At 39.8% G+C, this 26,418-nt stretch overlaps 1 protein-coding gene across 3 annotated transcripts in view; it reads left to right on the top strand.

Annotated features, from left to right (window-relative positions):
* Positions 1-26,418, top strand: part of SGCZ (sarcoglycan zeta) — an 840,489-nt gene that overhangs the window by 797,119 nt on the left and 16,952 nt on the right. For all 3 annotated transcript variants that reach the window (XM_075196209.1, XM_075196215.1, XM_075196204.1), the window contains one exon: positions 5,259-5,331. In XM_075196209.1, coding sequence (XP_075052310.1) covers positions 5,259-5,331 — 73 coding nt within the window. The remainder of the gene's footprint in view (positions 1-5,258; positions 5,332-26,418) is intronic.

The raw sequence follows: 26,418 nt of genomic DNA, 5'->3' as shown, positions 1-26,418 counted from the left end.
GGCACATATCAGGCTTACAAGTGTGTATACATAGGCCTAACAATAGCAAGACACTTGCACACTTCCTCCTCTTTCTCCACTCTCACGTTACTTTATACAACCCTACCATTTATTCCACCACCCTGCTATAGCTTGGGAATGGCCACTGCTCCCACTGTATATTATATGTATCAAATAAATACATGATATTAGCTCATCCTATGTTCAAGTGAGTCAAGAAAAGGTCTTGTATATGGTCTTTCCTTAAAATTCTGCCGCTAGCCTATAGTGACAGCAGCCAGTCATTTGTTTAATAATAATAATAATAATAATAATAATAATACATACAACTATTAGTACACCTTGTCTTTATGGACAAATATTGACAAATACCAAATGATGTCCCATCAAAAAAGCCAGCCTTCTTTTGAAGACATCTCTCTCTCTCTCTCTCTCTCTCTCTCTCTCTCTCTCTCTGTCTCTCTCTCTCTCTCTCTCTCTCTCTCTCTCTCTCAGTAAAACTAGTCAAGCAGCATAATGTAAAAATAATTTTAAATACTGTAACTGATTTGCTATATATACTATTGTTATTGAATCATTAGTTATATATTATTATGATAAAAAAGGGACACATTTAATGGGTCTCAACCACAGAAGAGAGGCTAATATCTCTGTTAATATTTTCTACACGAACAGTGTTGTATTCTAATCTTCTGCTCTACTGCACACAACTCAAGTCTGTCAAGTGACTTATTGCTTCACATTTATGCACTTAACAAGTTCGAAGCAGTCCAGTACAGATACTGCTTTTCCTTCAAGTGCATTTTTTCCAATATTACTTACACTAAATAAAGTGAAGGGACATAAAGTTTGCTTCTGTCTTCAAAATAATAAAACATGTTATGTTCTACAAGACTTCTATGAACACATTCTACCAGCTTTCCTCTAAGGGAAACAATAACAGAAAATCAAAATAAATGAGCAGCAATGTTTAGACTTACCATTTATGCTACTGAATCCACCAGTTGTCCCAAGGCTACCACTTTAGAATACTTAACAGGAAAATATGAGAATGTGATATTAGTTTTCTCTTACGTCTAAAAATTACTTATATATATATATAGTTAACTCCTAAGCTATCAGAGTACATCATATATCTTCCATAAATTATTATTGCTGAACAGTAACATAATTGAATCATAATAGTGAGGTCCTCTGATGAACCCAATTGACCTTAGTCCAGTACTGCAAATAGTCTTGTGTAACCGAGCTATTGGTATATTTCTTGTCATTTCAAAGCTAATAAAATATGCACTAAGAACCACTAATGACTGATAAAAATCAATGTAATACAAGTATAAACATCTAACTATTGTGGTGTAGCTGTAGCTACTATATAATAAAACAAACTTTGGCAAAATAACAATAGCTGATAATATTACTCATAGTACAAAATAACTTTGTGCTAGGAGCATTCCAAATAAACACTTCAGTTCTCCACAGGAATTCTCAAGTTTGTCCAACAACATTGTAGTAAAGTATTCACTGGCTTAGTTAATAATGTTCCAGCGAATTCATATATTTCCAACAGAAATCTGATCATTCGTGAATGTACCATTGTTGTTAATTCTTTTTATTTTATAAAAAACTATTTTATTTTATTTTTGTATTATGTTTTTTTTTTTTATTGTATTGTATCTTAAGCATTGTGGGTTCATTTTCCATATTAAACCACACTTAATAAGTTCATGTCTCTATGTGCTTATAGGAATGCTACATAGCTGAAACACAGCTATATAGCTTTTGCTTTATGATAACTCTGCATCAGGGGAGATCATTTGGTTTATGATAACTCTGCATCAGGGGAGATCATTTGGTTTATCATAACTCTGATTAAAGTAAGTTGTGAGAGATTAGTTTAGATAAAGGGAGAACCAAGGGCTTCCTGAGTAATACCACTTTCATACTGCCGCCCCGGCAATATCCCAGGTTTTTCAAGGCGGGTTTTTGCATGGGCTCGGAGTGTCCCAGCTCAGAAACACCATTCATACTGCACCTCGGAACCTGGAATTTCCCGGGTTGACCCCATTTATACTGCACAAGTCTGTGCCCTGGCAATTTGTGGGAGTCATCACCAGAGCACTTTTCATTGGCTGAAAGCTGGAATATGAAAAAAAAAAAAATCTCTCTCTCTCTCTCCCTCTCTCTCTCCCCCTTTCTCTCCCTCTCTCTCCCCCTCTCTCCCCCTCTCTCTCCCTCTTTCTCCCTCTTTCTCCCTCTCCCTCTCTCCCTCTCTCTCCCTCTCTCTCCCTCTCCCTCCCTCTCCCTCTCCCTCTCCCATTCATAGTGCAGGCAACCCGGGTCCGACCCGGGAATTACCCCTCGATAAATCCCGGGTTGAAGACCCGGGTTTTTAGACCCGGGATTTTTCACTTGTACCATTCATACTGCACCAAGACCTGGGTCGTTTGAGCTCGCCCCGGCAAAAACCCGGGATTTTGGTGCAGTATGAATGGGGTATTAGAGAGTCATCTCTTCAAAAAACTTTGGTGGTGGCATAATTGTTAAGGCAAAGGTATAAGTGTGTGAGATAGACAAGGAGATTATTAATAAAGTGGTTGTTTTTTATTAAACATTTGTCACACAAGTCATGACTGCTGGATTGTGATATGAACCATAAAGGTAAAATATACTGTTTAGTGTAAACCTGACTGACCTTTCTCTGTAGCTCTGTTAAAAAGTAATTATTCCCTCATTACAGACAACTGAATCCCTTCCTACACCTTTAGAACAATAAGGGAATTTAATATTCTTACAAATGTAAAGCCGCCTTGCAAATGCCCTTTGTGCCATTATGCAACTACTTTTGCATAATTGCACCCAGTTTTCCAGCAAGCCGCATTGGTTTGTGAACGAAAATGGTGGTGTCTGCGGTGCTGCAAAAGTTTGCACTGCATGATGGGAGCAGGAACATTTATTAATGAGTACAGATTAAGCATTACTGCCTACATTTCCACTAGCATTACAAACTATATTTGTTTTGCTGTACAGAAATGTTATAATGTGCAAAGGGTGCATTGATGGGGGGGGGCACATTATTTTTTTCTCTGACAAAAACGATTTGATTTTTTTTTTCCAGCATGTCTGGGGAGCCAAAAGAATCTCCTCCTATTCTTTTAATTAGGAACATGTTGCACCTTCCAGTTCCACTTCCATGGGGAATTACTAGATTTCTATGTGCACAACAAAATATCTATAATATAAATGTCTAGTGGCGTGTGTTAGTCCGTCTGTGTGTGTGGAAAAATTCTTTGTGTGTGTGGGAAAAAAAATTCAGAAAAGGCTGAAATTTGGTATACTAAGATGTTTTTAATTTGTTAATTTAATTTGTTAATTGTTAAAAGTGTTTATAAAGATTTAAAAAATATATATATATATTTCTTGAAGGAGAAGTGACAGTTGGGAGTGGTTGGTGGTTGCGGGGGGGTGACAGTGGGGAGTGGTTGGTGGTTGAGGCCTGGGCTATGGCCCAAATGCATGACAAGAACCTTTTTAACACCTTAAGTAGCTTGATTTGACTTGAATGCATGAGTATCATGCACGGGTTAACTTGTGTAATTATAAGCTTCAATCACTCAAATATGATACATGTAATAAACCCAGTCCTGACAAGTAGGCTGACTTATTTACATGAATAAGCATTGCAGGTCTGCAGCACTTTTTTGAGATTTGTAGATAACTCTTAGGGGCCAATTCAATTCAGCTGCGTTATTCTAGGAATAATGTGGCGTGCACACTAATACCGTTAGTGGTAAAAGTGCGCAGTATTACTGTTAGTGCGGTAATTTTAACGCTGAAATTTGCTCGAACTTCTCTGGGCTGCAAGTAAAAATCCAGGTTAAAATGACTATATTAAAGGTAATAGAACTAACACCCCATTAATCCTAGACTAATGTGGCCGAATTGAACCTGCCCCTTAGTGTTCTAATGATAAGGGTAAAAAAGATGAGGCTGTGGTCATCTGAGCTGCTGTGATATCATTGGACCTGCTCCTGTGCATGAATCAAACAGAATCTGTCTGGAAAAATGCCTCCACCCTGACATGGCAATTTGCTACATTCTGGGGCAAGAAAGCTTGAAAAATATATTTAGTTAACGTTAATTCTTTTAGTTATTTCAAATATACAATTCAACTCAGTAAAGCACAGTCTTAGACAAATTAATGTTAAATATTCGCTTTACTTGCTCTTTAAGCCATACAGTTTTGCATAATGTAAATTAGTGAGGTTAACTAAGGCTGGGGCGTTAATTATTTTGGTCCTTTTACACACTATCCAACTCCTGAGCTGCTAGAGTGAGATGCAGCAAGTTCTGTAAGTATCCGGAAGGAAGCTGTGGACAGAGCTGTAAGTAGGGAAAACTGTGGCCCCCACAAATCACTTGTTCTGGACCCTCATAAATCTTAATCCGACCATGAATGTAGTACAATATTTTAATGTAATTCCTGCCCCAAAGGTTCTCCAAATATGCCACATTCTCTATTTTTTGCACTTTGCTTAGATACAGTTAGCATGAAAACACCCACGTATACTTTAGACTGAAAGGTCATTGGCCAGCTGCTAGATATGCAGACACACAGCAGATTTAGCTTTGTGCAGACACACACTATAGTCTTCCTTGCACATACGTAGGTGAATGTCCTCTTTATGGTTTGCCAATGCCACCCTACAAAAGTTCTCAGGTCCAGAATTGCGGAAATGCCAGCCTTAGAGTAGCAGTAATACAGTGGCCGACAGACTCCCCTTCTTTATTAAATCACTTTTTTCCTTATGCCCGTCATCATAAAAAATAACAGTACTCAAATATTTGTTGGTCTATGGTTTATTTGACTTGGTGGAGTCGGGCCATGGAGCTCTGCTGTGATTAAGAGTGCAGTGACAGTAACACAACACAGCATAGGGAAGTCCAAAATTAATTATGCGCTGGAACACTTTGCATCAATATTTGCAGAATTGCAGTCTGAGATTGTAATGTGTTTGCCAAACATCATTTCAAACTTCTGCACTGCTGTCATGGTCATCTTGTTGTTCAAATCCACATGCTTCCTGTATAATTGGTGCTTGCACTTCAGTTTTGTAGACTATCCTTTTTTTCTGGGATATGTTTCATTACATTTGAAAGCAATACCTTTAATACAAATTAGTACGTTTAATACAATTTTAATATATTTAACATGACTTTTGGGTATATGTTTTGAAATGTTATTTTGTTTATTACAGGAACAGAGGGAGCTGTTTTTGGACACTCTGTGGAAACGCCACATATAAGAGCAGGGCCTTCACAAGACCTCAGGTATTTTTTACAATACTAAGAAAAACAATGTTTTCATAACAAAGTGTTGGAACATAAGGGCTGATGAGATAGATGAAGGAAACATTCATGTTTCTGATTTTTTTTTCTCTCCAATATTCAGGTTTGTTCATCTGACAGATTCATTGTCGATTACCACAATAATGCAGAATATAAATTGATATGGGAAAGGGGGCTGTAGAGGTGACTGTGCTTGTTGTCATACTATTCATAAGAGTTATGTTATGTTTAACCTCCGGGCTGTCTACTCTACCCCAACAAATGCTATTAATCACAGGTTAAGTAAATGGAATGTCTGATGGTTTAATAACACTCCATATCTCCAGTGTACTATTAGTTTACATTTCATCTCATACATGTGTGTATGTGTGTGTGTGTATGTGTATACATATATATATATATATATATATATATATATATATATATATATATATAGAGAGAGAGAGAGAGAGAGAGAGAGAGAGATTTATATATATATATGTATATATATATATATATATATATATATACACTAAATGCACACACACACTGTGGGCCTGATTCATCTGTGAATGCAACCTGTACACAAGTTGCATTTTTAAAACGAGCATGAAACTTTATGCGTACATATAACATATATTTCCATTTGAATCTAAGTATGCTCTGCCTTAACAATACTTGACATATGTTAACACAAAGAACACAGTGCAAGATACATATGTGTAAATATAAAGTCCCATCAGAACGCATGCAAAATAAATTATAGAAGAAATTTTCGACTCATAAAACTATAATCATTAATAAAAATATGTGTTATGAAAACAGATTTTTTATTTTTTCCATTAAATATGGATGTTCTTAATTTGTATTGTGCATTCAATGTATTTATATAGTCAATCATCCTTGGATGCACAATTTATTCACTAACTAGTGGCACGCATACGTGTAAGTTTTTAATACAAAGACTGTCAGTCATCACTTACACCTGTCCTGTAAATGGTGCAAATGATGTGGGTAAAAAAAATGTAGCGAGAAACACAGACCTTGAATTGTCCCAATCTGCGTCGGCATTCTCTCAGCAGGCCCTTTTACTGTACATTGCCTATATTAGTCTGCGCCTTCCCTCCCTTGTTTCACCTCTCAAGTCGTAGGCTCTCGGAAGTGTCATGTGCATTCAGACATAAATTGCATGCAATTGCATTCATTGGCGTTAGGTCCGTTTCTTTACATTCGTATAGCTATTCACTCATGATAAGGCATACAAAGGATCTTACGCCTAAAGGTGATAAAGACCCTGTGTGTGTATGTCTGTAAAACACGCGCTGATTGTTGTTAGTAATCAAAATAGTATTGGTTTTATTTCATCTAATTTTCCCATTTCCTCCATTGTACTTCTATCGGCAATATTATTGGACATTACCCACAGCTCATGATCGTAGATTAAGATGGAGATATAGAATGACCAGTGACAAAAAGACTGGCCAAAAAAGTTAGCTTTCATTTGCCTGCAAGTGACCAGTACAACATCCACAACACTGTGACCAAGAAACAAATCCTCTTGTTAATCTCACAAGCGCTACGGAATCTTCTCGCCCTATATAAATAAATGTTTATGATGATGATGATTCTCATTTGCTATCATTCATGAACAAGATCTCAAGATACTTAAGCTGCCTAACTGAGGGCACAGTTTTCACACTCACAGCAATCCACTCCTTTCTGAGTGAGCCCTACGACTCAGGAATAAACCACTCAGGTGTGTCTTGCAAGTCACAGTCTGATGATGCAATAAGATTACCATTGTTTGAAAATTGCAGAAATGTCACCTTTAGCACTGGACATCCTTCCAGTCGTGACTACACCTTCATATCCTGTCCATAAAAAAACAGGACTGGAGACAAAATGCTCTTCTGAGGAGGCCAACATCTACCAAATTCCACTTGTAGTATGTAGGCACAACTACTACTCTGCTCATACAAGCACTGGACAGCTCATAACAGCATATTCATGTGCTGTACCTCTCAGAGAAAATGCAGAGGGAGTTTTGTAGTCATACTTTTTTTTCCAAATCCACAAGACACATGTAGACTATATTATCATATTCCCACAAATCCTCACATAACTGTGAGAGGGAAAGGTTCTGGGTCATTGTTGTTGAATGTACATTGTTCCTCATGAATTCTCAGTTCAACAATCAGACAGAGTACCCTTTACAGCACCCGGACATACATTTTTCAATTTGGGCTGAGATGTGGGATCTCTATCAAGATTTCCAATCCAGAGTCACTGTACCTGCCTTCCATGCAACATTGCACGTTTGGCATCATCATCATCATCATCATCACCATTTATTTATATAGTGCCACTGATTCCGCAGCACTGTACAGACATCATTCACATCAGTCCCTGCCCCATTGGATCTTACAGTCTAAATTCCCTAACATACACACACAGACAGACAGAGAGAGACTAGGTTCAATTTTGATAGCAGCCAATGAACCTAATAGTATGTTTTTGGAGTGTGGGAGGAAACCAGAGCACCCGGAGGAAACCCACGCAAACACGGGGAGAACATGCAAACTCCCCACAGATAAGCCCATGGTCGGGAATTGAACTCATGACCCCAGCACTGTGAAGCAAAAGTGCTAACCACTAGGCCACAATGCTGCTCCCCAAATGCTATCCAGTGCCTTCAACAGCTCTAGCTATAGTGATATAACTCTGTAGCCTTTCCGCCATGGAGGTTGCTGACTACCATAGCAACCTTGGCCAGAGTGATTGACTCCAGTCCCCCACAGGTTTCAACCATTTATCTTTGTGATGAGGCATGTCCAAGAAATAGGGTAGTAGGCAGATTCCTTTAAGTGCTCCTTCTACTTGTAACACCCGCTTTTCTGGCTAGGGTGTATTTATTAGTTTGTGTGTCCTGCCTGTGAATACATTTTTTTACTCATATTCCGTATCACGCAGTGCCTCCACCTTGGTCTTGGCACCATAGGGTCTTCGTTGGGTCATGTCTCAGCTGTAGCAGCACCAGAGGGAGACCAATGAACCCTCCGTCCCCCTACTCTGGACCAGAGGCACAAACAAATAATATATTATCACACCAGATTGGAATTTAGAGGCCACACCGGCATGTTTATTAGTGAGGCGTGGACTCCTAAAGTTTTTATTTGTAGATTTTTTTAGCAAAAATATAGCTCTCTAAAGAGGATAACTATCACTAATAAAATACTCTAAACACTATCAGTTTCTTTAACTTTTCTAAAGTATATCACACAAATACAATTTAATATTAGACAAAATTATACCATCATGAAGCCTTTGTAAATTGGACGTTCAAATTCAGATCACTTCTTCCCAGGTGATTTGATAAAACATGCTCTCTTGTCCATCTTTCCTCCAATTTAACATGAATGCAGTACACAATTTACACAACAGTGCTCCCTCCCTTCTTGTTAGGCATAAGCATAAAGTCACTTTAGCAAAAAAATGGCTCCTCAACACACAGTTATAGACTTTCCCATAGATAGCAGATAATACCAGTTTATGGTGTATGGAGTTTGGTGCAGTTTTTCTCAGTTTTAAACTCAGTCTCTGTCCCCTTACTATCTGCCCCTACACTTCCTCCTTGTTGTTATGTCCCGCAAAAGGGTTTCATACAGTATTCTTCAGCTCTTCCCACCTGTTCCCTAACTGGCGAGTAACACAATACTTAGTCCAAGCAAATCAATAATAAAGTTGCATGGGTTATTTATCCCCACTGTTCTTCAGTATCTGCATCCAAGATGGCTCTTATTTGTTAAGGTGCCCAGTAAACTCTCTCACTGGGAAGCCTTTTCCACTCTCTTTCCTTGCATTTCTCCCTCTCTGGGGTCTCACTATCACTCAGACCTCTGTTCAGCTCTCCAGTTGTCTTGCTGCAGAGGACTCCCTCAGGATGTCTGTCTCACTGAGTCTCCCTCAGAATGCCACCTGCCATTTTTCAACTGCTACTTCACAAGCTCCTCACTGCATGCTGGGAGATGTTGTTTTCTGCCTGAACGTAAAGTACCCAAAACACATGAGCGGCCTGCTCAGGTCTCCAGTGCAACATACTGTTCAACAATCTCACCGGTAGTGGCAAATACTTCTTATTCTTTGCTTAAAACAGCTTCAGTGACGTGCCACCTTCCCTTTTGAGGTGCCATACAATTAAGCCACTTGAGACCACCTGATACTCTTTTTTTTCCATGATTTCTCCAAACTTGTCTCATGCTCGCTTCTGTAACTGCTCTCACTGTTAATATCTCGTTGCCAAAAAAAGGTAATCCCTCTGGCAGTATTGCCCTGAAGGCCACCATCTTCAACTTAAAAGAAACAAATTTTGCCACAATTCACAAATATTTAGCTGATATTGGCATAATCCCAGTGATCAGAGCTTCATACAGGGATTGGGAAGAATGGTCTCCTTAACCTAAATCTGAGTGATATGTTCATATTATAATTCTGTGCAAGTTATGAAGGTTTCACAAGTGTACATGGCACCAGAGTAACCTGAGCCGAAAGACAATGATCGAGTTTGCGGTTGTAATATCAGACTTTTGTTTTGGAAAGACAGCTTTGCTTGTGTGCTGACTGAGGCCGAGGACACTGGGTCTAAAAGGGCAATATTCAAGACTTAACTATTATTATTGTCATACGTTTTACTTTATTCCATTTGAATGCTTTTAATCTATGACAAATAACATTCATGTCACAATAGCTAAAATCAGTAGAAGTCAACAATAGCATAAATTGTATTAAAAAACACAATTCTGTTTTCATTATAGTCTATAACTTGAATTGCATATTTTTTACATTTAAAACATTCTTTATTAAAAATAGCCTATTAAAATGAAACATAAAATAATATAGTGCATAATAAAATGTGGATATTTATTCGAAAAGAAATCTAAGTGACAAATTGAAATTTGAGCAGCAATATAAGACATATGATGTCCGGTTGGATTCTCGCACGATCAGTCTCTGTAGGATGTTCAGTACCTGAACCAATGCTAAGTTTTCCTTTCCACTTATAGAAGTGTGAGCAAAAATCAGCGATGTTTCAGGTAACGTAATAACCGGAAGTTTTGTGCAGCCTCGCATCACGCAATAGTCCTACGGGACATTGCGCAGAATTTAACTACCACCAATGTATGTGGATGGGCGGTCAATACAGTGTAACGCTGCACATTTTCTCTATGATGTCATGCCCTGTAATACTATATTTGTTTGAACTAAGCTCGTTACACCTGTAGCGTAATAGTCTTAAAGTTTAGTTAGACTATGTATAACTTATAATAATAGCTGACAAAAAAATTGTCTATATTTTCTTAAAAAAATGAAATCTATGAATAAAAAAGAACTTATCTTACCGTGAAGGACAACATTTTTTTCATATATTATTCATGAAGGTCAGAACAGATGTGTCCGTCTAGTGCAAGCACTGGATTAACTTCTTGAAAGGATTCAGCATTTTTCCCCTCAATGTTTAATAGATAGGCAGTTGCATGCCATATAATAAACATAAAGTTGCTTTGAAATTGTTAAGAGAGATTTGGTTATCAATACTATAAATTGTAAAGGTTTTATAGTTATGGGAAAATTAAGCTTAAGTTTAGGGAATGTTAACTATTCTCACAAACTTTAGAATGTTGTTTAAATCATACCCAAACCTGTAGACATTAGCTAAATCAGGAGTGAGTTTAATGAGAGTTGGCCAGCCTTAGATCTACTGCAATGTTTGGTATTAACATTTCCTGCAAAAAATGTATTGTTCAGTATTACGTTAAAGCCGAATGCAAAGGGCAAACTGTATGACCTTGATGCACCTTATATAAATGCCTGTCAGGGAGAAAAATACAATGCTATACTGTTCCTGAACATCATATTGATGTTTCAGCTGTCACCTTCAGGTTTTAATTGGACCTTTCCCCGGTGATATAGAGCTTCAGTCAATTCTAAAGCATTGAATTCTTTATGCAGTAATAATTATTATTTTATTAAAGCACAACCCCACACCATACATACTGGGTCTGAGGTAGGACCCTTAGCACTAGAATGGTGGCTATTTCAATGGGCCACCACCTAATGTATCGGGGGTAGGGCAATAGTTAAGCAAATCACCTGAGCTCCCATGTGAGAATATAGCTCCCAGCACTGGAATTATGGGATTTTTTTGATAGCTTATTCTCAGGGTAGGCATCTGTTTATATTAAACATGTTTACATGCCATTATAATTGTATTTGTTGGAAGTTTGATTAAAGTATCTATCTTTTCTTATAAGTGGACACTTGGGCGCTTTTGAGATCATTGTTTGTTCAGGAATTTAATTTATTTGGAAAATACTACCTTTGTGAACCTTATTCATACACTTCATGTATTTGAATGTTTCAAATTTCTAGGTCTTCCATTATTTCTTAATATTCATATTATTACTTCATTACACATGGGACATGAAGTGTGATAGGGCCATAAAATTCATCCTTCTACATTTTAGGTTTCAAATAATATAGAACACTTTTAGGAAACTATTCTTGTGATTCCTGTTCAATTTGGTGTCAGAAGTCTGACTTAGAGGGTTTTAAACTAACTGGCTGATGCACTAAATCCCATGATCTACTGAGATACCCTGAAGCATCTGGTGTTACTGGGCTAAGTGGGTCAGCACATAATTGGTTGGGATTCTCATATGATTGCCACAATTATTGATGGCTTTAAATGATCTGATTGACCTAGACTAATCCAACCCCTTTATAGGAAAATGAGTGCTGTCAGCTTAAGGTGTAAGGTGGGGAAAACAGAGAATACTCTGGGAAAAGCAGGACAGATGAAAATCCTCATCATGTACCTTCTCCTAGTTTTTTCTTCCCTTCTTTTGATGTATTCGGTGAATATAAATCTCCTGGAGTATTTCATGTTAAGTACTGGGACTAAGAACCAACACAATGTTGCAGTCCTTGTCTTTATATTTAATAAATATATCTTTTGAATATGTGGTGATCAAAACTGGAATAAAACATGCTATTTGAAGCCTAAATATTGTTCTGGCCTCACATAGAGTGATTTGAAGAGTGTATTCTTCTATTGCTTATGCTGATGCAGCCATGTATTCTGTTTTGCTTCATTTGTGTTTATAGTTCTTTTGATAGCTTTCCCAGTTACTATGGACTGATAGCTAAATAAAAGCTTCCCGTAAAAGGTGACAACAAAGAAAATAGACATGCACACAACATTGAGAAGTACTGAAAATTACACTATTCTTGATGTTAGTTTTATGTAGCAAACATATACGGACACTTAGCACTAAGCTTAAAATGATGTATATTTAAATAATACAATTAGCCTCTTCTCACTGGATGGCTCAGTTTTTCCTACTAATTGAGAGGTCAATATCTCTTTTTGCACTTCCTTATCCACTTTTATGCCCTGTAACACAGGTCTAGTCCAGCAAAATGTTCTAAACTATCCTGTAAAATATTTGCTTCATTCTGCACTTGGCCACATTGTGACGGCGGAATTTGGACGATCAGTCCTATCCCAAACACACCACAGAGCAATAAAATTCACGTCACCATCCCAGCGCTATAAGCTATAAATCCTGCAAATTCCAAATGTACAAGGGCTCGTTTACAATGTTTTTTTTAAGCGAAACTTCTTTGGCGGCACCTTGTAAAAATTGTCCGTGGAGATGAAAATGTGTAACAGAAGGGACATCATGCATTTCCCCTGTGCGTTCTGAGTTGCCGTGTTGTATTCACACTCAGGCATACTGTATGGAAAATATATAATTGTGCTGTTTTATTTATCATCTACAAAATAGTGATCACAGGGAAGATAAATTGTACCAATGGCTTTCTCAAGTCTGGCATCTGTAACTGTGCAGTGCCGTCTCCTAATCTGCGTTTACACTTACCATAACTAAATAGCACGTATGTGCAGTACAGCTATGGCATTATGTTTTTGTTACAATTTTCAATGAAAAGGTCATCATATAAGATAACTGCAAATTAATGTATGAGTGAAATGAACCTCTATATGAAACGACATTCCAATAGCCAACATGTTTCCCATGATTTTGTTATTCCATTAATTAAGCTTACAAATTAACCCTAAAAATTAACCGACAATTGCAGTAGAGGGATTAAGGGTTACTTTCTAGAATACAAGTCACAAAAACTTTGCAATCCAAGCTCAGAGTTAAAGCATCTTTTATATAGTTATTGTCATTATATTGCAACAATTGCAGGACCGGCTCAAGTTCATTAATACAGGTTACATACAATGACAAATGTAACATCTTCCCCAGCCCCCCTACAATTAATAGCCAATAACCAACCTCCATGATAGTTGGTTGGGTGGACCAAGCAAGACACCCATAAACTCTCACCTCCTCAGTCATGAAATCCAAATTGCTGCAAAATGCCAGAGGTGTCAATAAAATTCCTAATATTAATAGTGCATAAGCTATCTGTTAGCCCCTGTCCACCATATAGGTAATAAGTGAGAAGAGACACAAATATACAAGCTTTAAAGTAAATGTTTAATGTAATAAAATATAGTACAACACGCTCACATATATACATACAAGCATAGATACTGTTACGATTCCCACTGACACAGAATAAAATCTTAGAATAAAGCTATACAGAGACGGGCAGCAGACAAGGATATCCATAGATAAACAGGTTCAAGCAACAGGTAATAAATAAACAAGTATTGGTTTCAGCAACACAGCAGGCTTCACAAAACTGCAGGGTATGAAGGCTATGAGACTAAGCTCTACCTGCTATTTAAAGTACTAATAATTAATGCTTTTGTGTATATGGCACTTCATTACAGTATTGTATTGTGTACACAAAGGTTAATGCGATTTTAGCATTTACCACTAGCAATATCAAGCCATATCCTTGCACTATTGTGGGGTGTAAACCCCTTCCAGCACTCTGCTTTGTTAATAGCTCCACCAATGAAAGTGCAATGAGCTGTCCAGTGGTTATGACTGCTCAACGTACAGAAGCTGCTTTAGAAACAGTAGATGCTAGGTACAGAGAGACCACTGCTGTACCATTCTTTGCTTCATCAGTACTGGTGGGTGGAAGGAAGGGTTCACTTGAGGATTGAGCCCAACAGACTTTGCTAAGTCCTGGATTCAATGCCCTTTTTATAGATAAGACACAAAACAAAATGTTTAATTTTGCAACAGACACTTAGGGCCTGATTCACCTTTGAATGGAAGTCCCTTGGCGTGCTGTATCTTGCGTGAAATTGCTCTGCCCATGCTCAGTAACGGACCTCATGCCAATGAACACAATTGCATGAAATTAATGTCCGAACGCAAATGACACTAACTAGTACCTACAACTTGAATAGTGGAATGGAGGAGGGAGGGGTGGATGAACATAGGCAATGTACAGTAAAGGCGTTCTCAAGCAAATGTGGTCTATTCAAATTCTGCAGTACTCCGAAGTACACTTGTTTTCAGATGTAAGGTTTGCACCTGCTCCAGTGATGACCAAAAAACGGCATTTCTCTCGCAATCCAATGGGATGATTGACAATTCACCTGCACATCTGACACCACTCATTTCAGAAAACAACACTATAGAAGATTATTGCAGTTGGACGCCATTGTACCATTTCGCTTCCAAAAAAAATAAAAAGAAAAAAGCTGCTGACTGGTTACTTAAAAGAGGTAAGTAAAACTTTCAGATGTGCATCTCAGTAGCAACAAAAGTAATTCATTTCATTTTGAAAGCATTGCACACGTTAGCATTATTATTATTAATATTTATTTATAAGGCGCTACAAGGCATCCGCAGCGCCGTACAGAGACAAACAAAATCACAATACAATGGGAGACAGCACAGTACAGTAAACACAGCAACTCAGTACGCTCAATGCACAGCTAGAGAGGGCGGGGAAGGGGGAGGGAGGATCCGAAAATGACGGGGCCCAAGAAGGGGGGCGTGGAAGACAGGGAGACCCCCAGGGGGGAGGAGGGAGCGAAAGTGGATGTGGGGTGGAGGACCTTTGAGGAGGAGGGCTAAGTAGCTGGAGAGCAGAGTTAGAAGTGGTGGAAACAGGAGGAGAGATGGCCCTGCTCAGAGGAGCGTACAATCTAAGGGGAGGGGTGGACAGACAGAGAGACGCAGGGGAGAGAGGGAGAGTAGGGGGACAGAGGCAGAAGATAAGGTAGGAAGTTAAGTGGGAGACAGAAAGGCTTTAAGAAAAAGGTGGGTTTTTAGGGCCCGTTTGAAGCTGGATAGATTAGGGGAAGTTCTGATGGAGGGAGGGAGCTTGTTCCAGTGGAGGGGGGCAGCGCGGGCGAAGTCTTGGATACGCGCGTGGGAGGAGGTTATAAGGGGGGAAGAGAGGCGACGGTCAGAGGCAGAACGGAGAGGGCGGGATGGAGCATGAATAGAGAGGAGGGTGGAGATGTAGGGCGCAGTGGAGTTGGCGAGGGCCTTGTAGGTAAGTGTGAGGAGCTTAAAGAGGATTCTGAAGGGGAATGGGAGCCAGTGAAGGGCTAGGTAGAGGGGGGAGACAAAAGAGGAGCGACGAGAGAGGAAAATAAGCCTAGCTGCAGCGTTAAGGACTGATCGAAGGGGATCGAGATGAGAGTGGGGGAGGCCAGTGAGGAGGAGGTTGCAGTAGTCCAGGCGGGAGATGATCAGAGAGTGGATAAGGCATTTGGTGGCATCTTGGGAGAGGAAGGGCCGGATGCGAGCGATGTTGCGCAGCTGGAAGCGGCAGGATTTAGCAAGAGAGAGGATGTGGGGGCCAAAGGAGAGAGAGGAGTCGAGGATGACACCAAGGCAGCGAAGTTGGGGGACAGGGGAGATAGAGGTGTTGTCGACAGTGATGGAGAGGTCAGAAGGGGATGGGGTATGAGAGGGAGGAAAAACTATGAGCTCAGTTTTGGCAAGGTTAAGTTTGAGGAATCGAGAGGACATCCAGGAGGAGATGGCAGAGAGGCAGGCGGACACCCTAGAGAGGAGGGAGGGAGAGAGATCAGGAGAGGAGAGGTATAGTTGAGTGTCGTCAGCGTAAAGGTGGTAGCTGAAGCCGAAGGAGCTGATGAGTTCACCCAGGGAGGAGGTGTATAGAGAGAAGAGTAAGGGTCCCAGAACAGAGCCCTGAGGGACCCCGACTGGAAGGGTGGATGGGGGGGAGAGAGACCCAGAGGTGGTGACAGAGAAGGAACGGTGAGTAAGGTAAGAGGTGAACCAGGACAGGACTGGGCCGGAGAGGCCGAAAGACTGGAGGGTGTGAAGGAGGAGGGGGTGGTCAACGGTGTCAAAGGCTGCAGAGAGGTCAAGGAGGATGAGAAGGGAGAAGTGGCCCCTGGCTTTTGCAGAGAGGAGGTCATTGGTGACTTTAGCCAGGGCAGTTTCAGTGGAGTGGAGGGGGCGGAAACCAGACTGGAGAGGATCAAGGAGGGAGTATTCAGAAAGGTAGGAGGTGAGACGGCTGCAGACAAGCCTCTCAAGAATTTTGGAGGCAAATGGGAGAAGAGATATGGGGCGATAGTTCGAGAGAGAAGTGGAGTCCAGATTAGGTTTCTTAAGAATGGGGGATACGAGAGCATGTTTGAAGGAGGAGGGGAAGATGCCAGTGGAGAGGGAGAGATTAAAGAGGTGAGCGAGGTGGGAGCAGGTGGTGGGGGAAAGGGAGCGAAGAAGGTGGGAGGGGATGGGATCCAGGGGGCAGGTAGTGGGGGGGGATGATAAAATGAGAGAGTGGACTTCCTCGCCGGTGGTGGGACGGAAGGAGTGGAGGGGAAGGTGGTTGGGGGGGGAGGACAGAAGAGTGGGAGGGGTGGAAGAGAGAGTGGAGGAGGAGATTTCGAGTCGGATGGCCTCGATTTTAGAGGAGAAGAAGGAGGCGAAATCAGAGGCAGTCAGGGAGGAGGGGGTGGGGGGAGGGGAGGGGGCCAGGAGAGTGCTAAAGGTGGCAAAGAGGCGGCGGGGGTTAGAGGACTGGGAAGAGATGAGGGATTTAAAGAAAGATTGTTTAGCGAGTGAGAGGGCAGAGCTGTAGGACGAAAGGATGAATTTAAAGTGGAGGAAGTCAGCCAGGGAGCGGGATTTTCTCCAGTGACGTTCGGCAGAACGGGAGCATTTTTGGAGGAAGCGGGTAAATTTGGAGTGCCAGGGTTGGGGTTTGGAGCAGCGGGGGTGGACGGAGTGGGCAGGGGCAACCGCGTCCAGAGCGGAGGTGAGGGTGTGATTGTAGAGGGAGACCGCCTGGTTGGGGCAGGCCTGGGAGGAAAGGGGAGAAAGGAGGGTATCGAGAGAGGAGGACAGAGAGGCAGGGTCAAGAGCATCGAGGTTGCGTATGGACAGAGTAGGTTTGGGCAGGGGGAGGGGAGCAGGAGAAGAGGAGAGAGAGAAGGAGAGGAGATGGTGGTCGGATAGAGGAAAGGGAGAGATGGAGAAGTCGGAGAGATTACATAGGTAGGAGAAGACAAGATCAAGGGAGTGACCAAGGCAGTGGGTAGAGGAGGAGGTCCATTGGGTGAGACCAAGGGAGGAAGAGAGGGTGAGCAGTTTGCTGGAAGCAGGGTAGGTGGGGTTGTCGATGGGGATATTAAAGTCACCGAGAATGATCGAGGGGAGATCGGAGGAGAGGTAGTGAGGAAGCCAGCTAGCAAAGTTGTCAAGGAAGAGGGAGGTGGGGCCAGGGGGGCGGTAGATGACAGTGACGCGGAGATGGATGGGGTAGAAGAGGCGGATGGAGTGAGCTTCAAAAGAGGAGAAGGAGAGGGAGGGTTCAGGGGGAATGACACGAAAAGTACAGGTGGAGGAGAGGAGGAGGCCAACTCCACCGCCAGGGCGGGCACCAGGCCTGGCGGAGTGGGTGAAGGAGAGGCCACCATAGGAGAGGGCAGCGGGGGAAGTAGTATCAGAATCGGAGAGCCAGGTTTCAGTAACGGCAAGAAGGTTAAAGGAGTTGGATAGAAAGAGGTCGTGGATAGCAGTTAGCATGTGAGGATGTTTAAAATTGTCTTGCTGACCCTTTATAAAAATTTAGTTCATTGTGAGAATTAAAAAGTACACCAAATGACAGATTACACTGCAGTATATTGTATCAAATGTTTAGACATAGTTGCAAACATTAGCAATGGGGTATTATGTTTTAAAATGTTAATAGGATGTTGCCTATTTGAAGCAATTTATATAAAGCTGCATACATTATCATTATTTTTATGTTTATGCTTTTTAAGCCTTTTTTTACACAGAACCTTAAGAGATTAAATATTATGATCCTACTCATCCAGATTCACAAGATTATTATGCCTTCCAGGTGCCTTAGACATGCACAAACACAAGTGAAACACACAAAAATCATTTTGATTTGCCCAATTGCTTGCCCCCTGTCCCAATATTCGCTGTGTTGCTTGATCGGCAATGGCTCTGGGTCACCTGTATTTAATAATTCAAATTGAAATGTAAGATTATATCTATGTATCTAGGAGATAGAGAGAGATAATATGCAATAAAAGACTAATGTGTCATATTTATTCCAACAGAATGCAGCCACTGCCTTCAGGAGGCCAAGCAAGAGCTCCAAGAGGAGTACCAAAAAAATAACCTGGAGAGACCCCAAGGAGAGCCTCTGGAGAAGTCCCAATGGGAACGCCTTGGAGGAGCCACAAGAGGAGCCCCAAGAGGAGCCTCTGCAGGAATCATGGGACAAATCCTGGAAGGGACCCTTGGTTATGGTAGAGGAGCCCCAAGAGAAGCCACAGAAGGAGACCCAACTGGAGGAAGCAGGGAGCCCATCCCAGGCCCCTGAAGAAGAATGTAGGTATCTTGATTTATGAATCTATTAGTATATTATTTATTTTTTTGCATCTTAAAAGTGTGGGCCTCAGAAATCATCTCTTTGCTAAATCTGTATTTGAATACACCTAGACAATTATTGCTATTCTATAGGTGTCTGACTTGATGGGCCTAATAAGAGTTTGGCCTTAAGTAAAAAAAACCCCCACTATACGTCTGCCTGTGCCTCGAAAATGCAGTCATCTGGCCAGAACAGTGTTTACAGTAATAATCTATTAATGTAGCTCTGACCTCTGCAGAGTTATAAAAATGTGGGAACAAAATTCACACCCATAGAGCAAAGATATGTTTCTACCATATAATAAATATGTGATGTTTAAATGTAATCTTTTAATTATAATTTTTGTTTTTCAGGTGCAGAAGAAACATTCCCCCTGCACATAATCGTTCACACTAAAAAATTGATAAAAAAAATATTTAGAGAAGATTATTAAAAAAAATATAATTTCCTTTTTCTGTTGTTAATGTTAATAGTTTTATAAAAAAAATGTTTTTTTAAAACAATCTTTGTGCGTGTGTTTTATTCTTTCTAAGCAAATGTGTAATAATGAGATATATTTGTTAGGAAAGTATGTAATGGTCATGAAACATGAGTGTTTAGGAGTAATAAGGTGAAAGAGGGTAATTAAGGAAATGCATGTGCGTTCTTCTCTGAATTAGGAGTAAAGACAGAAGTAGTGCAAAAAATTGCTCCAAAATCAATAGTAGGGCAAATAAAGTGCAATGACAGGTATGTGCGATTGTATGCCATGTAACTCACTACCGTATTCATCTCCGAACATATTACTCAAGTGTGTTTATATTTGAATATGGGCATACGTGCGTCCAAATTTAGATCGTGTTTTAAAAGTGCAAGTTGCGTTCACATTGCGTTCCAAGATGAATCAGAGCCTTATAGAAATTACTGTATTTCTACATATAATTGTTATATTACTGTATGTTTACACTGCAGATAATACTTCTGCGTGAATTTATTTCTGACTATGGCCAGTCTCACCTCAACATACCTTACTGTGCACTAGAGATGTTCACTGGTTTTGGTTTTGGTTTGGATCTGGAATAACTTCGTGTTTTGGCAAAACCGCCTTTGCACGTTTTGGTTTTGGTTTTGGATCCCGTTTTTTTTCTAAAATGCCTATTTTTTTTGTTGCTAAAATCACATATTTTTGCTTATTTTCCCCTCTACATTATTATTAACCTCAATAACACTAGTTTCAAGCCATTTGCAGTAAATTTTGACCACATCATAGGTCACAATATTATTTTCATACACTTTCAAACAAAGACTGCAGCAACCTGGCTGGATGCTAAGCGACAGAGCAATGACACAAACACTCGGCAGTTCATAGCACATCTAGGAAACATTGCCACACAGCAGTGGCGGAAAAGAAAAGTGGTGCAAGATGGAATTGCCCTTGGATCATGAAATCAGTTATGGTTCATATGATCGCTTCACCCGTTCCTTGGATAACTGTGGTAATTCTACAGCTAATACATGGCGACAAGCTCTGACCCTCCCCCGGGATGCATGCTTTTATCAGACCCAGACCAATCCAGGGTGCCAGACAATGCACTAAAAAGAGCCATTATAATTCACAGCAAAAAGCAAGTTCATCACTGTGATTCGAAACAGCCCCAATTCCCCAAAAATTATAATATGGTTAGGTACCTTTGACGTAAAGTGCAGATTACACTTTGTGGAATACTGATGAAACAGCGGCAAAGTGGAAGGTAATACATATACACGTCTGTTTAGACATCCATGCTTACATTACTGTGGCTTTACAAATGCTAGAAATGGCTAGACAACTGTTGTCAGGATTTGGGTAAAAATAATTCCACACATAAGAGGTGGATTTTTTGCTCTTATGCCCAGGCATGACAATGGTCTTCTTCTTATCATGTGCAATAACTGCTTCCACTGTTGCAGGACTTACACAAACACCATCATCCTCATCAACATCCTCATTAGCATCTTCATCAGCTACACAAATATCCCCCTCATCCTGTTGCAATTCCAAAGTGGCATCCTCAATTTGTGTATCACCGGCTACACTTGATGCACACATCTGCAAAAATGCTGAAAGGGGCCTTCTTTGTGGGTACACTATTAGAAAGGTCAGGATTACACATAGCAATTGTGGATAGACTCTCCTCAGGAATTTGTGTAATTTCTGAATCTGAACATACAGATTTTACACGTAAAAGTATTTGTACACCCCTTTTGGAGTCCAAATGAAAAGGTCTTGCTTAGTCATGACTGACCTTACAAGAAGATGCCTCAGGGACAGTTGCAGAACTCGCACTCATAGAGAAAGGCAAAGGCCTCATTCTTTCCTTGCCACTGAGTGTGTAGAATGGCATGTTGGCAATTTTATATTTTCCTGCAGATAACTTTGCCTGGATTACATGTCTTTTTTTCTTGACCAAGGTTTTTACATTTTTGTTTCCCTGACTTAAAAAAAACTATACACTTTAACATAGGCTTTAGCAGATGACGTAGAGGGATTATTATCATCATGACTGATGCCAGTAGCTGTTTGGTGCTCCTGGTCTTCTATGTACTGCTGTGAATCCATTTTGATAACACAGTACAATGTGACTGCAGATTTAGAACAACACTGCCAGCCCTATTATTTGTATTTCAGCAATAACAATTAGCAATGGAGCAATGGACCTCTCCTCTTTGTGTGTTACCTATATAACACAGTACAATATGACTGCAGATTTAGAAGACCCAGCCTGCCAGACCTATTATTTGTATTTCTGCAATGACAATTAGCAATGGACCTCTCCTCTTTGTGTGTTACTTATATAACACAGTACAATTTGACTTCAGATTTAGACCAAGCCTGCCAGCCCTATTATTTCTATTTCAGCAATGACAATTAGCAATGGAGCTCTCCTCTTTGTATGTTACCTATATAACGCAGTAAAATGTGACTGCAGATTTAGAAGACTAAGCCTGCCAGCCCTATTATTTCTATTTCCGCAATGACAATTAGCAATGGAGCAATGGAGCTCTATTCTTTGTATGTTACCTATATAAAACAGTACAATGTGACTGCAGATTTAGAAGACCAAGCCTGCCAGCCCTATTATTTCTATTTCAGCAATGACAATTAGCAATGGAGCTCTCCTCTTTGTATGTTACCTATATAACGCAGTAAAATGTGACTGCAGATTTAGAAGACTAAGCTTGCTAGACCTATTATTTCTATTTCCGCAATGACAATTAGCAATGGAGCTCTCCTGAATGTCACTGGAGTCTTTGAAGAACACTGCTACCCCTCCTCTTTCTTTTCCAACTGCACTAGAGACTGCCAAAAACTGTGTTACCCCTTCTGTGTCCCTATGTGAAATGGCGCTGGATCGCCATTGGGGGCGGTACTTATGGAGTCCAAAGGTCCCGAGATCCGACGACGTAACAATGATGTTTTGCCTTTTCAATTCTGAGGGCGTGTGAAAGTACCTAGCCTGCTTGGCTCGGTACGCAGATCTGCTAAGCTCGGGTGTGTTCGGTTCTCGGGGATCCGAGCCTGAGCATCTCTACTGGGCATCACTCTGAAATAAAGTTTTAGATGACTTCATTATTGACTAAATCATGTTTGTGTTTGAATTAATTACATCAAGAGGACAATAGTTTCCTTTTTTCTTGATTTACCTCAATATTAGTATTTTCCTTCTATACTTATAATATATTTCCCTTAGTTTTTACAATGTTTTTAATAAAGGGTAAATCCGCTGTATTTTGTTCTACGGTTTTGTTTCAGTCTTCAGGGGAAATGATAATAACATTGCCCTACTTTTAGGTTCTCTCTGTTCCTCAGGGATGTCTTTGCTTCCTTGCATCATTATTTTAGTTATAGTGGCATGTTAGAGAGATATTAACCATTCTCTTGCTCTCTTTAAATAATAACCAAAATACAAATGAAATTAATTTAAAATTATTCTCACAAGCGAAACATGAGAAATAGGCCTTGTGTATTTATTAGAACCAAGAAACATGCCCTCTATACAGGTCATATTTAGTTAATTAGTGCTAAGCTTCAAAGTGGCTTGACAACATGGTGTTTTGGTCTATTTTATTTAAGCATTGCTTCCTATAGTGAGTTTAATTATGTATTATGAATTCACCAGTGAAATTAAATAAGTCTGTTCTTAAACATTTTTGACTACTACTGGAAAAGCACTTTTTCTGCAAAGTGTTTTCTGACACTTGGAAACATATGTGTTAAAGGAACCCTTTTGTGATGTTACACTTGCTGTGAACTGCTGTACATTCAGTTTGTTTCTTTGTCTTCACACATTTAAATGCAATTTCTTTACTTTTCATTTGCCTGTAACAGCAACTATGTAAGCTTTATTTCTTATTCAAGGGCACTTAGTTCTGAGAATTGAAAATTACTACTGTCCATACATAAGGGCCCGGGGGAATGTTATTAGCCTTTATCCAACACATGCATTGTGCTGGACAGACTTTGCTGATCTGCTTGTATTCAGGATCTTTGGAAGCCACACATCTGAAGCTAAATATGTACTACTTACTATCGCTTAAGAAATATCTTTAAAACTGCATTTTATTGTTGATATACTATTATTTCACTGAAACCTAGCAAAGTAAATCATTTTGTACTTCTCCACGGAACACTCCATTTATGATTTGTACTGGATGCGCATTACAGAATACCTTGATTTTGTATCAATATGCCTAGATGGTCTGCCCAGAACTCATCATTTTACATGTCTTCTCAACTGCTCTCAGGAGATGCTTCTGAAAACTAGAAATGGGCTTAGGTATGCGGAGAGGAGGAAAAATCACCTTGTGTAAAAGTGTAAATGCCGCATCAAAGTCCAACTCTAACAATCCCCTTCATTAAATAAAACTTTCTTGCTTTTCTCCTAAAATATTGTTTGGTTTAGCCTCATTTATGGCTTAATTGAATCAGCAGGGTGCCCTAGAAATATACCTTACACCGAAGTGCAACTGGCAGGAGCAAGGAGCACAAGTACAACATGAGTCCTGACCACCAACAACTCACAGCAGTTGTAAAAATGCCCATAAATATGTTCACTTTCCGCTCCTTTTTCTTTTTCAATAATATGAAATCTTGATACTGAACTGTCATGCAAAACTAAGGACGCCAGTACTCTATACTTCGCCAGCAACGTCCTCGTTCTGCCCAACTCCTTTCAAAATGTGACTTAATGTTGCTGCACAATGCCATGTGATTTGGTAGAAATCCAGGCACAATTACTCAAATCAAGGTGTAGTGCGCAGAGATATTTTCACATGATGCTTAAGCCAAATTACACTTCGTGACTAAGCCCTCTGTTTTCGTTTTACTGAGTATATATATATATATATATATATATATATACATACACATATATGTATTATATGCATTTATACATATACATACACACATACATAGGTCCAAATGAAAAGTGGCTATCTAAGGAAAGATTAAAGGGTATTCTTTAAGTGAGAACATTCTGCCTCCAATACCCCACACTTCAAGCTTAAAAAGGCCAAATAAATAGTATTCAATGTGATGAGATGGAAATGCCCCCTCAATTACAGACGCATCTCTATGGGCATCCATCACAATCTGGATTCAGCATGGACATCTCTACGCACTCTCACACACTGGTGCATTGGATTTACATTATTTGTTTCCCCCAATGCAGGACAAGTACACTTCCCCAATATTATTTCCCATTTTGATTGCATATAAACTGCTAAGGAGCATTGGGTCAGGAATGGAACGCTTCCTCATTATGATCGATCACTACCCCCTATAAAGGACCTGTTGCACTTTGGAAAGGAATGTACGAGGCCCACATTGTGGGAAATTGTATCTCTTTAAAAAAAGGAACTGGAGGGAAATGTGGTGGCTGAACTGGGGACTGCTGTAGAAGTCTAGGCTTCTACAATGCTATTGGACTGTTGTGGTGTTGATTTATTACCTTGCTGTGTTGTTATCTTGAACTATCCTATCCATTGGAAGAATCCATAGATATGGTAGCATAGTGAACCTACAAGAGTATGAAGTCTGAGTCCCTACTACGCTGGTAGAGGGCAAATTGGTCGAGCAGATGTGATCAGCAAGAAGGACTCAACATCTCCAGCGAAGTGGTCCTGGACACAGCATCTGTGAAATGGACCATCAGCATTTCTAGGGAAGTATTGTAAAAGCACCACCCAGGACTTAACCAGATCAGAGACTGCATGGGTAAGGGTACAAACTAAGGTGTTGGTGACTCACCTGGCTATTAATAAGTATTGTTTCTATATAGTTATATATAGAATTGGCAAATTACATTTTATTATTATTTTGTGTAATAAAGATACTGTTGTATCTTTCCTATTGTCCTTACCTGCATGATCTGGGAGTCCTAGATACTGAATGTGGGTATATAGTGTGAGTAATAGTTCTAACATCCCTGCACTGTAACATTCAACATAAAACAAATCTGAAAACTCCTTTATAAAATTGGGCTATCATTATTTTCCAAGAATACCTCAGTGTTTTAGGTAAAATGCTTATTAAGTTTGGAAAATATCGTCACAGCAAAATCTCAGTTCGTAATTTATGTTTTCTCATTAGAAAAGCGAGATACTGCACACATTGCAGGAAATTGTCTAATAAGAATTTGGACATGTCCCTAGGTGATGCTTTCTCTGAAAAACTAGAGCATCATGTCTAGTGGATTATTCCAATTCTTACTAGGCAATTTCAAAAGTGATTTATTAATTTAAGACTTGCTTGCTTTAAACAAAATATATTCCCCATTATTATAGGGTACAATTCTTATGTTGTAGCTAAAGTTAGTGGATTTTTTACAAGGTTAGTTTTCTGATATATTTATTTATTGCCATGCACCATATCACGTATGGTACCTCTGAAAATTTAAAAGTCCCAAAATGTGGCAAATCAAGGGCATTGTCAGCATTCAAATGATTTGACTTCTTGTGTTTATCATTATAAATTGCAGCCCTATATTGCTTAATGTAGCACAACAATGCTGCATTGTTGAATAGTTTGGTATTGAGAACATTGATCTCCCTTTGACTACTGGTTAGTATTTACTGGTAGACTATTTGCCTGCTCTTATGAAGACATGAGCATACAGTTTATTTTTCAAGTATTACATTTTCTTAGAATATATTGAATAGTTTGAATGTAATTAAACAGTTTAGGAAAGGCTTTCATTATCA

The sequence above is a fragment of the Mixophyes fleayi genome, chromosome 1 (genome assembly GCF_038048845.1).
Source record: "Mixophyes fleayi isolate aMixFle1 chromosome 1, aMixFle1.hap1, whole genome shotgun sequence".
Lineage (NCBI taxonomy): Eukaryota > Metazoa > Chordata > Amphibia > Anura > Limnodynastidae > Mixophyes > Mixophyes fleayi.
This window is presented reverse-complemented; position numbering and strand designations above follow the sequence as displayed.